Raw genomic sequence first — 16,642 nt, 5'->3', positions numbered from 1 at the left:
TTCATCTCTTTCCAGAGCTGCTTGTGTCCTTAAGACAGACGGGCTGCTGAAAAAGAAGAGAGATTCGTCAAGACAAAACTATGGGTTTAGGGAGCTCTTTGCCCACACTCAGAGTCTGTGGAAGGCATTCAAGACCTGGCGGGCAGGGCAGCTGTTTCTCTCCCTTTATTGACTCTTTCTCTCCAACCTCTCTAGCAGCAGCGCTTTGCTCCCACGCTGTGCCAGACTGTCGTGATTTGAGCTCAGAGGGCAACCGAGCACCACACAGCCGCTTTGTCCCCCTTTATCCCCCAGTGCTGAGAAGGAGAAAATAAGAAGCAAAGTCTTGGTAAGACGGGGAGGGATGAATCACCCATTAGAGTCGAGGCGAAAGACAGACTCATTAGGAGAAGAAGAAAAGATAAATTTATTACAGACACTAACAACAACAATACCACTTAACAGACAGAGGAGGATGCCGAGAAGCATTAGCACATCATGAAAACACCTCCTCCCACCCCTCTCTTCCTCCCAGGCTCAGCTATGCACCCGTATGTCCCACAGCAGCCTTGAAGTTCGTTAGGTGTTCCAAACATGGCAAAATCAGATTGTCTTGTGTGTTTCCTGGGGCTACAGAAGAGAGGCCAACATTGGAAAATAAGCCCCTCGCCCCTGGTGATGGAAGGGCCTGAGATGGGATCATCAGGTGGAACTTTGGAGTCTTTGAAGAGTCCCCACTGTACTCTAACTCTGCATTTCTACAAGGGAACAGCACCCAAGAATGACACAGATCTGAATCACGGACCTGTTCTGCCACCTCAGGTGGTACTCCCTCTGCTGCAGGCACCCCAAGCCCTGATCACTCCAGCCAGGGCCACTCCATCCTGGACACTGCAGATCTGGCCTTCAGTGGGTGGCATTGCGTAGACCTGGACTCTTCATACATTGGTGGCACAAGAAGGGAGGGCTCAAAGCTGTATCCCGCTAATACGGTCTTCTGCGGTTCCTTCAGCACTGACCAGAACGTCTCTGGCCTTGATTTTAGTAATTGTGCCACCTCCAGTGTCAGTGGTTGCGGAATGAAGACCTTGTAGGCGGGAGGCTTCTCAGGCATCCTGGCCTCACACCTCACTGACGGTAATTTGATTCCGACAGGAACTTTCTTTCTTTCTTGTTCTCCTTGTTTGCACCATTGAGGTTTCAGTGCCTGAGCTGGGCTCTGCTGGGATGCTTGGCTATTGGGCATGGGTTTGCCCCTGGGTTGGCTGGTCACCTGCTGCCCTTTTCTGGGTGAGTTGTCGGGGACCACTGGCAGCCACCTGAAAGGACACAACAGGAGGGGTCTGCCTGAGGACACGATAGGTTTGGGGCCACATCCTGCCCCTGTGAGCCACGTGCCTCTTTGCACAGCCACCAGCAGCTCAGCTGAGGAAAACCCCTGAGCTCTGACCCTCAGCTGACACATGGCTATCCCCATGGCCCCAGGCCCCTGCGCTAGGGCTGCTCTCCTGAAGTGCTGGAGAAGATCCAGCCCTGTGCAACTGGGGGCTCCTCAGAGCCCTATGCCCCTCCTCCAGGCTCTGCCTTCACCACTGCTGAGCAGTGATTGAACACAGTGAGTGTTTGGGGCTGGGGAACGGGCTCTTGCTGGGTTAGAAAACAACCGTGTGCGGGCACCAGCCCTGAGCTTCCTGACTGACCCAGACAAAGGCTTCTTCCTGTTCTCCATTATTGTTTTCCAGAGCTGTGGGGATTTATCACGGGTCAAGTTGCAATCCTCAAACGAGGGCAGTTCAGCCAAACTCAGTGGACCTGAGAAGGAGAGACCTTGTCAGAAGAGCATTGCTGGGACACTGCCAGCCCTGGTGACACGTTAGAGGTGCTCAGGCCTCCTCCCAGAACATCTGAGAGGGCCATTCTGCTCCCCTCGCAGCCACTCTGGCGCTGGCTCTTTCCCAGCTCCTCATTTCCATGGCACAGCGTGGTTCTGTGACCATGTTATCAGTGTCAGACTTGGGAAAGAGGAGCTGGGTGATGCCGGTGCCGGGCCAGGGACTCTTGCAGAGGGGTCATTTCCTGGGGGCCTTGGGATGTGTCGCGGTTCGAGCTCAGAGGTCAACTGGGCACCACGCAGCTGCTCACTCCCCCCTCCCCTCCAGCCCCAGGAATAAGAAAATAAGCCTCACGGCTTGGGTTTCGAGATGGAGCAGGGAGGGATGAATCACCCCTTACCCATTACCTCCTCACAACTCCAACTCCTCCTCCCATGTCCCCTTCCTAACTACATTATCTCAGAGGCACAGCTGATTGGCTCGGCCTTGCTGCAGAAGCGGGTCTGCCTTGGAGCCAGTGGAGCTTTGAGAAGCTTCTCACAGGAGCCACCGCTGTAGCCCCCTCCCCTGCTACTCACTGAACCCCAGCACTCACTGAAACCCAGGACAGATTGCCACCCTTCTGCTGCTCCCTTGGGCACAGCCCATCCTGGGGTTCAGTTTTGTGGAAGCCAAGGGGTCATTAGCAGGCTGTGCTGAGCTGTCCCACAGCTTCGGCACAAGTGGGACCCTTTTGACAATCGCCACTGGGGATTTGCCCATCACACTACAGAAGCTGCTTGTCCGCGCTATGCAACGGAGCCGGGAGCTGCTTTACCTCTCTTGCTCTGCCTGGGAGGTGACAAAACCTCTTCTTTCTTCTGCATGTTGTCCTCAGCAGGGACATGTCTCTTGTGAGGGGCCCTGCTGGGTGGTGGTTTGGGCACAAACTCCAATTCAAAGCTGGAGACAAAGAGATGACACCAGCGTGACCCACGGCACCACCAGCCCTTGCCAGGTGCCACTTGCCACGATCACTCGCTTGCAGGCAGAGATTTTGGTATTGCCGTAAGGGCCGTTGTTCTCCTAAGGCAACGATGCCCCATCCCCAAGGGCTGTCCTGGGCAATGAGGTCACCCAGAAGAGAAGTCCTAGCCACAAGGGGAAGAGTTTGTTACCTAAAGTCCTCCATCTGTCCCATTAGATTTGCTCACAAGAATGACTTCGGGCCAGACACAAATGAGAGTCACTGCACAGTGTCTCACACCGGAACACTTGTGAACCCAAGGAGCAGAAGCTACCAAACTTCAGCTAGGCAGCTGCATCAACCAGAGGCAACAGCCACCAAAGTACTCACTCAGGAAAGATGATGACGCGGCCGGTGAAGGTCAGGGAAGCAATGGGTACCGTGGGGGATAGCATCTGGAAAACCTGCAATGGAGGAACATTGGAGATGACAGGATATCCTCAACGTGGCCAAGGCACTCAATAGTGGAGGAGTTCCGGGCAGCAAGAGGTGGCAGGACCATGCTCTCGCCTGGCCTGAGCCGCTGGCCGTGTTCTGGCAGGCCGCACACAAGCAGTGCTGGGGAACTGCTGTTGATGCACCCAAGCTGTGGGGAAACCAAAAAGGTTCACCTTGAGTGCAGCCACTTCCTGGATCGTCCTCGCAGTAATCTTCTCCAGGAAATCAGAGTAGAAGTTCATTTGCACTCTCCTGTCTTCGATGAGGAGCACCCCCATGCCCTTCAGGACAAGGGCGACGTTCTCCCCCTTCCCCATGCACTGAGAGAGGAGGGACATGGTGCCTTGGATGCAGATCTCCACTTTCCGCCGCGACACAGAGGCGGCTGCGGCCACCTCAGCATACTTGAGGGGCTTTAGCTCCTTATTGCCTGAAAAACCACAGAAGGGGGAAAGAGGCGCTCAGCCAGTGACCCTTTCTGCAGGCGTTTCCCAGGAGCTGCTGCTTATTGCACTCATTGCTCAGAAAAGCCCCAGTTTTGGACCTGCTGCCCCACAGAGGGGGCAACAGTTTGCCGTAGGGAAGAGTCTCAGAGCCAGAGAAGGGGTGCGATACTTGCCTTCACCCTGACTGTGCAGCCAGCCAGGGTTTGAATGTGCAGTCTTACCAGGCAGGTAGGCCTTGTATTCCATCAGGTTGTGGACCGCAAGGTTCCTGGCCAGGTGAAACACGGGCCTCTGGACAGTGACCTTCTTGTTCCCAACCTGGATGTGCGTGGGGACCACATCAAAGGAGCCGAGGGTGGGAATTCGGACCCCCTGCAAGTAGAAGAGAAGGAATGGCCAACGGGTGAGGACTGGCTGCAGAGAAAAGAGCTTGGGGTGGTCGCGTCCATGGATGGTGCTTTGGACCAGACCCTGCCTGCTCCTGCTGTTCAAAGGCACCAGCTGGGCAGCGGGGAGAGATTGGGGAGGAGATGCCAAGCCTTCTCATTCCCCTTCTCTCTGAAAAAGCAGTGCTGGAGTCGGGGCAGGAGCAGCCTCTGGGCATCCGAGGGGTGTCCAGTCACCGGGATCAGCCCTGAGGTACCAACACCACCTACCAGAGGTGATACCACCCCTTGCACAATCCCTGTTTGTCCCTCGGTGGGGACTTTTGGGGTGAGTTTCCTGCTTTCTGAGGAGGGGAAGAGTAACTCTGCAGGCCATGCCCCAGGGTCACAGGGACTCCTCGCCCCTCTGGGTGGACGAGGAGGATGCAGGTGTCACCCCACCTTGTGCAGCAGGAGGTGTTCTTGAATGTAGCTGGACACCACGTCCCAGATGCGTATTCGCTCTGGAAAGCAAAGGAAAAGTGAGTCACGCTGCATGCCCACCGGCTCTCAACCCTCCAACGTCCCCGAGCTCTGGTGCGTTGGCAGATAGAGTGTCATTGCTGTCCCCAGCCCCAGATGAGGACACTCCTGAGATGGCTCCAGTGCTGAGTCTCCCCCACACAATGCCAAAAGCGTTGGTCCCCACAGCGTTCCTGTGGTGGCTGTGGATGCCTATACCTGTGACGGGGATGCTGGGCATCATGAAGGTGTCCTTCATCCCATCCCAGAACTCTATCTTGCTCCGCCTCGCACTGGCTGGTTGCTTCTTATTGGCGACAGCCATGGTGAAGTTCATCCCTGTTCGTCCTACAGACACTCCTCCAGGGTGCAAGACCCACCGCTCTGCGGCTCCTCTTGTACCCCTGTGCGGCCATGTCACAGACCCCTTGTGACATCATGGTGACACAGCCACTGGTGCTGCTGCTGCCCACTGTGACACGGCCACCACTGACTGGCTGATGACGGTGACATGGCACCCACTGACCTGCTGCCCTGCGTGATGGGGCTCTCGCCAGCTCCTTCCTCCCTGTCCAGTGCCCTGCTAATGTATGCCCATGCTGTCTCAGCCCCATAATCCTGTGCTTGCTCCTCAAACCAGCAGACAGCACGCAGGTAAACTGTTGTAGGTAAACCTGGTAGGATACACTCATCCATCCCATGTTGTTCAAAATACTTACTTTAATCCCCATTGCCATGAGCACCCGTGACTCTGTCCACTCACTCCTGGGTGCTCTGAGAGGGATGAGCCATCAGTGGCTGAATTTGAGTGCTCACAGCAAGAGGCACCAGGGCTTTTTCAATACCCAGCAGGCAGAAACTGGAACAGTGGAAATGCTGATGAATTTAAGAGAATAAAAAAAAAAAAAAAAAAAAGGTGAAATGCTTAGAGATGATGTGTGATCTCTGTAGACATAGAATCAAAGAATATCTCAAGTTGGGAGGGGCCCATAAGGACCATCGATTCCAACTTCCTGGTCCTTGCAGGACTGCCTAAAATTAAACCATATGACTAAGAGGGTTGTCCAGATATTCCCTGAAGTCCGACAGGCTTGGTGCTGTGATCACTTCCCTGGGGAGCCTGTTCCAGTGACTGACCATCCTCTCGGTGAAGGACCTTTTCCTAACGTCCAATCTGCACTTCCCCTGATGCAGCTTCATTCCATTTCCTCGTGTCCTATCCCTGGTCACCAGAGAGAGGAGATCAGCACCTCCCTCTCCACTGCCTCCCTTGAGGAAGTTGTAGACTGCAATGAGCTCACCTCTCACCTGGGATGAGGTTATCACTCCAGGGTGAACAGCCACATTGGGGATCTACCAGGGAAAAATCCTCAGCTGCTTCCCAGGCGTGGGGCGAGCTGCATGCAGACACAAACCTACCTGGGGCCCCCTTTGTGCACAGTCCCTCAGAAACAGAGCTATCTTTATGCCAGCGAGGAACCCAAGTTGGGCAGCTGGCTCTGCAAGCAGCACAGAGCTCCTACAATCACAGCCTGCCAGTGGAGGCTACAACTACTAGGCAGTGACTCTTCCCTGGGGGTAGGTCTCTGCGGAGAGAACCCAGGCTGGGCACCAGTGGAAATACTTTGCAGCCACAAAGGATGAGTGCTTCAGCCCTGAGGATGCAAAACCCCTGGAGGAACTATTGCTGTGGAGGTCCTGGTGCACAGGTGGGATGGCAGCTCCGTCTCAGGTGAGGCAAACCGATCTGTGCTGCTCCCGCGGAGGCATCCCAGACAGCCCCCTGGCATGGGGGCTCTTTCCACCAGAGGCAAACCACCGTTGGTTTCTGGCCAGGGGGAGTCCCAGGTGGGTGCGTGCAGTTGGAGCTTCCTCCTGGAGGAGGCACACTATCTGGGGTCTCTGCAGAGGAGGGTTCCCGGGCTGCCACCCTGGGTGGGTGCTCCTTTGAGATGAGGGCCGCCAAACCCACCAAGTACCTGGAGGGAGTCCCAGGTGTGTCCCAGAGGAGAGATCTCCTGCCCCAAAGAGGCAAAACAGCTCAAGCAGGTACCTGGCAGGTGTCTCAGCGGCTCCCAGTAGCGGAAGATTCCCTTGGGTCCCATCGTGGTCTGAGGCTGAGCCGAGGGTGGGGAGCCCAGAGGGGCTTTGTTCCCTCAGCACACGGTATGGATGCAGAACAATGAAGAATGAGATGTACCAAGGAATTTTCTCCTCTGTTGGGTTTAATTTCAAAATACAGCAAGAACTGTCCTGGGCAATGAGGTCACCCAGAAGAGAAGTCCTAGCCACAATGGGAAGAGTTTGTTACCTAAAGTCCTCCATCTGTCCCATTAGATTTGCTCACAAGAATGACTTCGGGCCAGACACAAATGAGAGTCACTGCACAGGTCTCTGGGCTGTCCACAGGGCAGGAGCAGGCTTGCAAGATCAACCATGGAGACTTCACGGCCGTGGTGACCTGGGAAGGGAACTGAAAGGGCAACCCCACTGTATGGGCAACCACAGCTCCCCATGGGACTGTGGTATTTGGGTGCCCCTGCTGCACTCAACCACTCCCTGGGAGAGACCCAGATGTCCCAGCTCCCTCTGCTCCGCTCCCCCCACTCTAACCACTCGGGACGCAGGCATGTCATCTCCCCCTGTTCAACCCCACATGCAGGCCTGCCCTCCAGGGGATCTGGGTAACGGGGTGCCCCAACCTGCCTCGCTGTTCTCTGTCCCCTCATTCCTATGCACCCAGGCACAGCTGTCCAGATGTTCCTGCTCCACCCCACATACCCAAGTACACGCAGACCCCTCTTGCCCCCCAGCCATAGGCTGTCCTCTAATTACCCAGTGCTATCTACAAATTAGGAGTGAGCAGCCTTCCCCTTAACCCCATGGCATGCCAGGGCACTGTTAGGGGGTTGTTTGCAGAATGTGGGCCCTTCTCACATCCCCTACTTTCTTCCACCCTCTCCCAGTGCCCTCCGAACCCTCCCAGTTGCCCTGCATGCCCTTCCATCGCACCCCAGGTCCTCTTCCCACCTCACAAGAACCCTACTTTCCTCAGGTCCCATGTACCCTGCGCTTCCAGGACTCGTGTCTTCTGTCCTGGGGTCTCTGAATGGACCTGTGCCTGTCTACTCCATAGGTTGTCCTCTGGTCCCTCTCACTCTGGCAATTACTCAGACCACAGGGTGTGACTTCCCTTCAGCACAACTCAACGGGAAACCCTTAACCGCAGCACAGAGAGGAACCAGGCAAGGGTTAAAGGACCTGAGACAGCACTTGGGGATTTAAGGAGGGGTGGACTGGGTCAACTTGGGCTCTGCTACTTCTAAAATGAACCATTAGACCCTCTTAGGTGTCCCTATCCCTACCTGGGCAATTGTCACTGGAGAAATCAGACCCTTCCCTGTGTTGGTAGCTTGGAAACGTGCCCAACACCTCCCAGTGATCCTGGGGCTCTGGATGCTCTTGGTCTCTACCTCAGGCTGAGCAATCTTCCATCTGCCTCCTCTTTTGCTCCACTGTCAAAGTGCCTCTGCAACCTGTTGTGTCTGTGAAAAAAATAAACTTTTTTTTTTTTTTTTCCCGAATTTTCTGGTTATTTGTGCAACAGACATTGAGAATTTCCCCACTTACTTGAGTAAGTGCTGCAAATGCACAAGCCCTTCCTGTATGAAAACTAGCAGGCAATGTTGCGGTCTGAAACAGAAATAGAAACCGATGAGCTCATCATTCTGTGTTGGATTAAATAAAAATAGCAGCAAGGAGGAGGAAATATGGCTGGGGGGGATGCAGGTTTTCACACTGCGTGTGTCCAGGAGCTGGCAGAAGAAGTGCATGGGCCTGGGACTCCCACGGCATGCTGGGATATGTAGTCCCACATCGTGGCAGCCATGCTGGATCCACAGCACTGGTGGGCATGCACAGGACCCCTCGTCCCAGGGGGGAAAGAGGGCAGCAGCTCTGCATCGGCCCTGTCTCCTCCCTGTCAGAGCACTGGTGGGACCTTCCATGGCTTCCGAGGCCCAGAAAGGAGGGAAGGGCCGGGCCTGGCCCTCAGCGGCCATTTCAGTGACCCCGTGGGCAGAGGCACTTGCTCCGTCCAGCCCATCCCTTGCCCTGTGTGGTGGTGGTTCTGGGAAGGGCCTCCTCAGGCACCTGCACGTCCATGCCGATTTCTCCTCAGCACCCAGGGACCACTCGGGTCTGCTGGAGCAAGACCTTTCCCCACAAATCACCAGTCGTTGGACAGAAAGGGAGCGCAGAAAGAGGAAAACCTCCAGAAGGCCCAGGGAAGCCACGCCTCTGTCGTCCATCTTGTCTGAGGCTGGTCTCTGTGCCTGGGAAGCGTTTGGGTGATCCCAAGCCTGGCACTCCCCATTCTCTGCACAAGGAGAAAGAAGGAAAAGCCAGAGATGTGGAGGGAAGAAAAATGTCCATACTGAGAGAAGGAAGTCATGGGACAGGGACAGCCAAGTGGCCACAAGCCCCTGGGCATGTCCTGAAACCAAGAGATCCCCAAACCGCACATGCAGCAAATCCCATCACCAATGTCCTGGAGGAGGCTGACGGGATTTCCTCGTGCCGAAACTGAGGTCATTTCAGTTTTACCCCTCAGCACTGGGACAATGTTTCACCTCCTGGAAAAGAGGTGCCAGTGACTGCCAGTCATGCTGCTATGCTCCCTCTTTGCTGCCCAGGAACTAAACCAGGTTTCTGTCTTGGTGGCAAACTTACTTTGTGGGTGAGTGTGAAAGGAAACATCTATCCAGGTGGTGCTTTACCCTTCTAATGTTGAGGCATTCGAGCTTCCACTGAGCACAAACCCGTGTGGCCTGATGGGACCTGCTCTGGGCCCAGAGTTGGGCTGGAGACTCCTCAGTGATCTGATTTATCACATGACTTAGTGATTTCCCTCGGTAGAAAGACCCGATTTCATAAGATCGGCTGGACAGGGTGACACTAGAGGCTCCCTGGTGAGACACAGCTCATCCCAACACTGAGCTCCTGGTTCTGGGTAGATCTCTCCATTTTGGCACTTCAACAAGATGTTGAAATTACACCCTTGGATCTCTTGCAAACTGGTGCAGAAAGATCTGCCACTGCAAAGTGACCTTTGGCTTTGCAGATGTTGATCACTCGCTCGTGACTGTGTTCTCAGGAACAACCTTTGCTCAAAGTCAGGGATTGAATTTTTAGGGCGGCATCAGTGTGGCCCCTGCCCCCAGGTGCTGGAAGGGGCCCTAAGCAAAATCTTTCCATAAGGACAGTTGGGTTCCTGAGGTGATTAAGATGGATTTGGGCAAGGAGGAAAATGCCAGAGATCAGGAGGGGACACGAGTGGATTAGTGCTGGCACTGGAGATTGACCTTCTGACACTGCGGGTGGCCCATGGGATGGCCAAACAGAGCACCTGCTTGGAGGATTTCATCAGTAGAGACATAAATTGGTTAAAATGGTAAAAAAATAGGATAGTAAAGAGACCTGGCTTTACCCCAAGTGGAAGAAGAAAGTCCAGCCCCACAGAGCTGGGCTCAGCCTTGCTTTCTCTCTTTCCCCCGTTCCCCTCATGGCCCTGGGTGACAGCTCCGGTGGCCTCCGCTGCCCTGGCACGCAGGTGCCCTCCATGCCTCCCGCGGCTGCACTTGAATCCTCTGCTTTCCCCTCCAGGGACATTCAGGTCTTCACCCACCTTGTTCCCAATGAGGCCGAGTTGCCTCCTCTTGCCCCCCAAAGCCGGTTCCTTTCCATAGCAGCCATCAAAAAGGTACCTTGGGTGGGAAAGGTCCTGAGGAAAGGCCTCTCTGATGGCCCTGCTCCCAGAACCACCTTGGGCTGATCTCAGAGCCACGGCCAACTGTAAAAGCCCTCTCCCCTTTTCTGGTGAAGGACCACTCTGAACCACTTAAAAAGTCAACGTTCTTTTCCAGCTTCTCCTTTGTGTTTTTATTCATCTCTTTCCAGAGCTGCTTGTGTCCTTAAGACAGACGGGCTGCTGAAAAAGAAGAGAGATTCGTCAAGACAAAACTATGGGTTTAGGGAGCTCTTTGCCCACACTCAGAGTCTGTGGAAGGCATTCAAGACCTGGCGGGCAGGGCAGCTGTTTCTCTCCCTTTATTGACTCTTTCTCTCCAACCTCTCTAGCAGCAGCGCTTTGCTCCCACGCTGTGCCAGACTGTCGTGATTTGAGCTCAGAGGGCAACCGAGCACCACACAGCCGCTTTGTCCCCCTTTATCCCCCAGTGCTGAGAAGGAGAAAATAAGAAGCAAAGTCTTGGTAAGACGGGGAGGGATGAATCACCCATTAGAGTCGAGGCGAAAGACAGACTCATTAGGAGAAGAAGAAAAGATAAATTTATTACAGACACTAACAACAACAATACCACTTAACAGACAGAGGAGGATGCCGAGAAGCATTAGCACATCATGAAAACACCTCCTCCCACCCCTCTCTTCCTCCCAGGCTCAGCTATGCACCCGTATGTCCCACAGCAGCCTTGAAGTTCGTTAGGTGTTCCAAACATGGCAAAATCAGATTGTCTTGTGTGTTTCCTGGGGCTACAGAAGAGAGGCCAACATTGGAAAATAAGCCCCTCGCCCCTGGTGATGGAAGGGCCTGAGATGGGATCATCAGGTGGAACTTTGGAGTCTTTGAAGAGTCCCCACTGTACTCTAACTCTGCATTTCTACAAGGGAACAGCACCCAAGAATGACACAGATCTGAATCACGGACCTGTTCTGCCACCTCAGGTGGTACTCCCTCTGCTGCAGGCACCCCAAGCCCTGATCACTCCAGCCAGGGCCACTCCATCCTGGACACTGCAGATCTGGCCTTCAGTGGGTGGCATTGCGTAGACCTGGACTCTTCATACATTGGTGGCACAAGAAGGGAGGGCTCAAAGCTGTATCCCGCTAATACGGTCTTCTGCGGTTCCTTCAGCACTGACCAGAACGTCTCTGGCCTTGATTTTAGTAATTGTGCCACCTCCAGTGTCAGTGGTTGCGGAATGAAGACCTTGTAGGCGGGAGGCTTCTCAGGCATCCTGGCCTCACACCTCACTGACGGTAATTTGATTCCGACAGGAACTTTCTTTCTTTCTTGTTCTCCTTGTTTGCACCATTGAGGTTTCAGTGCCTGAGCTGGGCTCTGCTGGGATGCTTGGCTATTGGGCATGGGTTTGCCCCTGGGTTGGCTGGTCACCTGCTGCCCTTTTCTGGGTGAGTTGTCGGGGACCACTGGCAGCCACCTGAAAGGACACAACAGGAGGGGTCTGCCTGAGGACACGATAGGTTTGGGGCCACATCCTGCCCCTGTGAGCCACGTGCCTCTTTGCACAGCCACCAGCAGCTCAGCTGAGGAAAACCCCTGAGCTCTGACCCTCAGCTGACACATGGCTATCCCCATGGCCCCAGGCCCCTGCGCTAGGGCTGCTCTCCTGAAGTGCTGGAGAAGATCCAGCCCTGTGCAACTGGGGGCTCCTCAGAGCCCTATGCCCCTCCTCCAGGCTCTGCCTTCACCACTGCTGAGCAGTGATTGAACACAGTGAGTGTTTGGGGCTGGGGAACGGGCTCTTGCTGGGTTAGAAAACAACCGTGTGCGGGCACCAGCCCTGAGCTTCCTGACTGACCCAGACAAAGGCTTCTTCCTGTTCTCCATTATTGTTTTCCAGAGCTGTGGGGATTTATCACGGGTCAAGTTGCAATCCTCAAACGAGGGCAGTTCAGCCAAACTCAGTGGACCTGAGAAGGAGAGACCTTGTCAGAAGAGCATTGCTGGGACACTGCCAGCCCTGGTGACACGTTAGAGGTGCTCAGGCCTCCTCCCAGAACATCTGAGAGGGCCATTCTGCTCCCCTCGCAGCCACTCTGGCGCTGGCTCTTTCCCAGCTCCTCATTTCCATGGCACAGCGTGGTTCTGTGACCATGTTATCAGTGTCAGACTTGGGAAAGAGGAGCTGGGTGATGCCGGTGCCGGGCCAGGGACTCTTGCAGAGGGGTCATTTCCTGGGGGCCTTGGGATGTGTCGCGGTTCGAGCTCAGAGGTCAACTGGGCACCACGCAGCTGCTCACTCCCCCCTCCCCTCCAGCCCCAGGAATAAGAAAATAAGCCTCACGGCTTGGGTTTCGAGATGGAGCAGGGAGGGATGAATCACCCCTTACCCATTACCTCCTCACAACTCCAACTCCTCCTCCCATGTCCCCTTCCTAACTACATTATCTCAGAGGCACAGCTGATTGGCTCGGCCTTGCTGCAGAAGCGGGTCTGCCTTGGAGCCAGTGGAGCTTTGAGAAGCTTCTCACAGGAGCCACCGCTGTAGCCCCCTCCCCTGCTACTCACTGAACCCCAGCACTCACTGAAACCCAGGACAGATTGCCACCCTTCTGCTGCTCCCTTGGGCACAGCCCATCCTGGGGTTCAGTTTTGTGGAAGCCAAGGGGTCATTAGCAGGCTGTGCTGAGCTGTCCCACAGCTTCGGCACAAGTGGGACCCTTTTGACAATCGCCACTGGGGATTTGCCCATCACACTACAGAAGCTGCTTGTCCGCGCTATGCAACGGAGCCGGGAGCTGCTTTACCTCTCTTGCTCTGCCTGGGAGGTGACAAAACCTCTTCTTTCTTCTGCATGTTGTCCTCAGCAGGGACATGTCTCTTGTGAGGGGCCCTGCTGGGTGGTGGTTTGGGCACAAACTCCAATTCAAAGCTGGAGACAAAGAGATGACACCAGCGTGACCCACGGCACCACCAGCCCTTGCCAGGTGCCACTTGCCACGATCACTCGCTTGCAGGCAGAGATTTTGGTATTGCCGTAAGGGCCGTTGTTCTCCTAAGGCAACGATGCCCCATCCCCAAGGGCTGTCCTGGGCAATGAGGTCACCCAGAAGAGAAGTCCTAGCCACAAGGGGAAGAGTTTGTTACCTAAAGTCCTCCATCTGTCCCATTAGATTTGCTCACAAGAATGACTTCGGGCCAGACACAAATGAGAGTCACTGCACAGTGTCTCACACCGGAACACTTGTGAACCCAAGGAGCAGAAGCTACCAAACTTCAGCTAGGCAGCTGCATCAACCAGAGGCAACAGCCACCAAAGTACTCACTCAGGAAAGATGATGACGCGGCCGGTGAAGGTCAGGGAAGCAATGGGTACCGTGGGGGATAGCATCTGGAAAACCTGCAATGGAGGAACATTGGAGATGACAGGATATCCTCAACGTGGCCAAGGCACTCAATAGTGGAGGAGTTCCGGGCAGCAAGAGGTGGCAGGACCATGCTCTCGCCTGGCCTGAGCCGCTGGCCGTGTTCTGGCAGGCCGCACACAAGCAGTGCTGGGGAACTGCTGTTGATGCACCCAAGCTGTGGGGAAACCAAAAAGGTTCACCTTGAGTGCAGCCACTTCCTGGATCGTCCTCGCAGTAATCTTCTCCAGGAAATCAGAGTAGAAGTTCATTTGCACTCTCCTGTCTTCGATGAGGAGCACCCCCATGCCCTTCAGGACAAGGGCGACGTTCTCCCCCTTCCCCATGCACTGAGAGAGGAGGGACATGGTGCCTTGGATGCAGATCTCCACTTTCCGCCGCGACACAGAGGCGGCTGCGGCCACCTCAGCATACTTGAGGGGCTTTAGCTCCTTATTGCCTGAAAAACCACAGAAGGGGGAAAGAGGCGCTCAGCCAGTGACCCTTTCTGCAGGCGTTTCCCAGGAGCTGCTGCTTATTGCACTCATTGCTCAGAAAAGCCCCAGTTTTGGACCTGCTGCCCCACAGAGGGGGCAACAGTTTGCCGTAGGGAAGAGTCTCAGAGCCAGAGAAGGGGTGCGATACTTGCCTTCACCCTGACTGTGCAGCCAGCCAGGGTTTGAATGTGCAGTCTTACCAGGCAGGTAGGCCTTGTATTCCATCAGGTTGTGGACCGCAAGGTTCCTGGCCAGGTGAAACACGGGCCTCTGGACAGTGACCTTCTTGTTCCCAACCTGGATGTGCGTGGGGACCACATCAAAGGAGCCGAGGGTGGGAATTCGGACCCCCTGCAAGTAGAAGAGAAGGAATGGCCAACGGGTGAGGACTGGCTGCAGAGAAAAGAGCTTGGGGTGGTCGCGTCCATGGATGGTGCTTTGGACCAGACCCTGCCTGCTCCTGCTGTTCAAAGGCACCAGCTGGGCAGCGGGGAGAGATTGGGGAGGAGATGCCAAGCCTTCTCATTCCCCTTCTCTCTGAAAAAGCAGTGCTGGAGTCGGGGCAGGAGCAGCCTCTGGGCATCCGAGGGGTGTCCAGTCACCGGGATCAGCCCTGAGGTACCAACACCACCTACCAGAGGTGATACCACCCCTTGCACAATCCCTGTTTGTCCCTCGGTGGGGACTTTTGGGGTGAGTTTCCTGCTTTCTGAGGAGGGGAAGAGTAACTCTGCAGGCCATGCCCCAGGGTCACAGGGACTCCTCGCCCCTCTGGGTGGACGAGGAGGATGCAGGTGTCACCCCACCTTGTGCAGCAGGAGGTGTTCTTGAATGTAGCTGGACACCACGTCCCAGATGCGTATTCGCTCTGGAAAGCAAAGGAAAAGTGAGTCACGCTGCATGCCCACCGGCTCTCAACCCTCCAACGTCCCCGAGCTCTGGTGCGTTGGCAGATAGAGTGTCATTGCTGTCCCCAGCCCCAGATGAGGACACTCCTGAGATGGCTCCAGTGCTGAGTCTCCCCCACACAATGCCAAAAGCGTTGGTCCCCACAGCGTTCCTGTGGTGGCTGTGGATGCCTATACCTGTGACGGGGATGCTGGGCATCATGAAGGTGTCCTTCATCCCATCCCAGAACTCTATCTTGCTCCGCCTCGCACTGGCTGGTTGCTTCTTATTGGCGACAGCCATGGTGAAGTTCATCCCTGTTCGTCCTACAGACACTCCTCCAGGGTGCAAGACCCACCGCTCTGCGGCTCCTCTTGTACCCCTGTGCGGCCATGTCACAGACCCCTTGTGACATCATGGTGACACAGCCACTGGTGCTGCTGCTGCCCACTGTGACACGGCCACCACTGACTGGCTGATGACGGTGACATGGCACCCACTGACCTGCTGCCCTGCGTGATGGGGCTCTCGCCAGCTCCTTCCTCCCTGTCCAGTGCCCTGCTAATGTATGCCCATGCTGTCTCAGCCCCATAATCCTGTGCTTGCTCCTCAAACCAGCAGACAGCACGCAGGTAAACTGTTGTAGGTAAACCTGGTAGGATACACTCATCCATCCCATGTTGTTCAAAATACTTACTTTAATCCCCATTGCCATGAGCACCCGTGACTCTGTCCACTCACTCCTGGGTGCTCTGAGAGGGATGAGCCATCACTGGCTGAATTTGAGTGCTCACAGCAAGAGGCACCAGGGCTTTTTCAATACCCAGCAGGCAGAAACTGGAACAGTGGAAATGCTGATGAATTTAAGAGAATAAAAAAAAAAAAAAAAAAAAGGTGAAATGCTTAGAGATGATGTGTGATCTCTGTAGACATAGAATCAAAGAATATCTCAAGTTGGGAGGGGCCCATAAGGACCATCGATTCCAACTTCCTGGTCCTTGCAGGACTGCCTAAAATTAAACCATATGACTAAGAGGGTTGTCCAGATATTCCCTGAAGTCCGACAGGCTTGGTGCTGTGATCACTTCCCTGGGGAGCCTGTTCCAGTGACTGACCATCCTCTCGGTGAAGGACCTTTTCCTAACGTCCAATCTGCACTTCCCCTGATGCAGCTTCATTCCATTTCCTCGTGTCCTATCCCTGGTCACCAGAGAGAGGAGATCAGCACCTCCCTCTCCACTGCCTCCCTTGAGGAAGTTGTAGACTGCAATGAGCTCACCTCTCACCTGGGATGAGGTTATCACTCCAGGGTGAACAGCCACATTGGGGATCTACCAGGGAAAAATCCTCAGCTGCTTCCCAGGCGTGGGGCGAGCTGCATGCAGACACAAACCTACCTGGGGCCCCCTTTGTGCACAGTCCCTCAGAAACAGAGCTATCTTTATGCCAGCGAGGAACCCAAGTTGGGCAGCTGGCTCTGCAAGCAGCACAGAGCTCCTAC

At 55.0% G+C, this 16,642-nt stretch overlaps 2 protein-coding genes across 2 annotated transcripts; both read right to left on the bottom strand.

Annotated features, from left to right (window-relative positions):
- Positions 1–442: 442 nt before the first annotated feature.
- On the bottom strand, positions 443–3,215 carry LOC122153548. The gene is made up of 4 exons (XM_042793962.1): positions 3,148–3,215; positions 2,629–2,753; positions 1,680–1,791; positions 443–1,298 (listed from the first exon to the last, which is right to left on the bottom strand). Exons 1-4 carry the CDS (start codon positions 3,210–3,212, stop codon positions 839–841), a joined length of 762 nt encoding a protein of 253 aa, XP_042649896.1. The 5' UTR covers positions 3,213–3,215; the 3' UTR covers positions 443–838.
- A 7,758-nt stretch (positions 3,216–10,973) lies between these two features.
- LOC116961447 lies at positions 10,974–13,746 on the bottom strand. Its single transcript, XM_032992464.2, has 4 exons — positions 13,679–13,746; positions 13,160–13,284; positions 12,211–12,322; positions 10,974–11,829 (listed from the first exon to the last, which is right to left on the bottom strand). The coding sequence occupies exons 1-4, from the start codon at positions 13,741–13,743 to the stop codon at positions 11,370–11,372; spliced, it is 762 nt and encodes a 253-aa protein (XP_032848355.1). The 5' UTR covers positions 13,744–13,746; the 3' UTR covers positions 10,974–11,369.
- Positions 13,747–16,642: the final 2,896 nt, after the last annotated feature.

The sequence above is a fragment of the Tyto alba genome, unplaced genomic scaffold (assembly GCF_018691265.1).
Source record: "Tyto alba isolate M040663 unplaced genomic scaffold, T.alba_DEE_v4.0 Super-Scaffold_200000100656, whole genome shotgun sequence".
Taxonomy (NCBI): Eukaryota; Metazoa; Chordata; class Aves; order Strigiformes; family Tytonidae; genus Tyto; species Tyto alba.
This window is presented reverse-complemented; position numbering and strand designations above follow the sequence as displayed.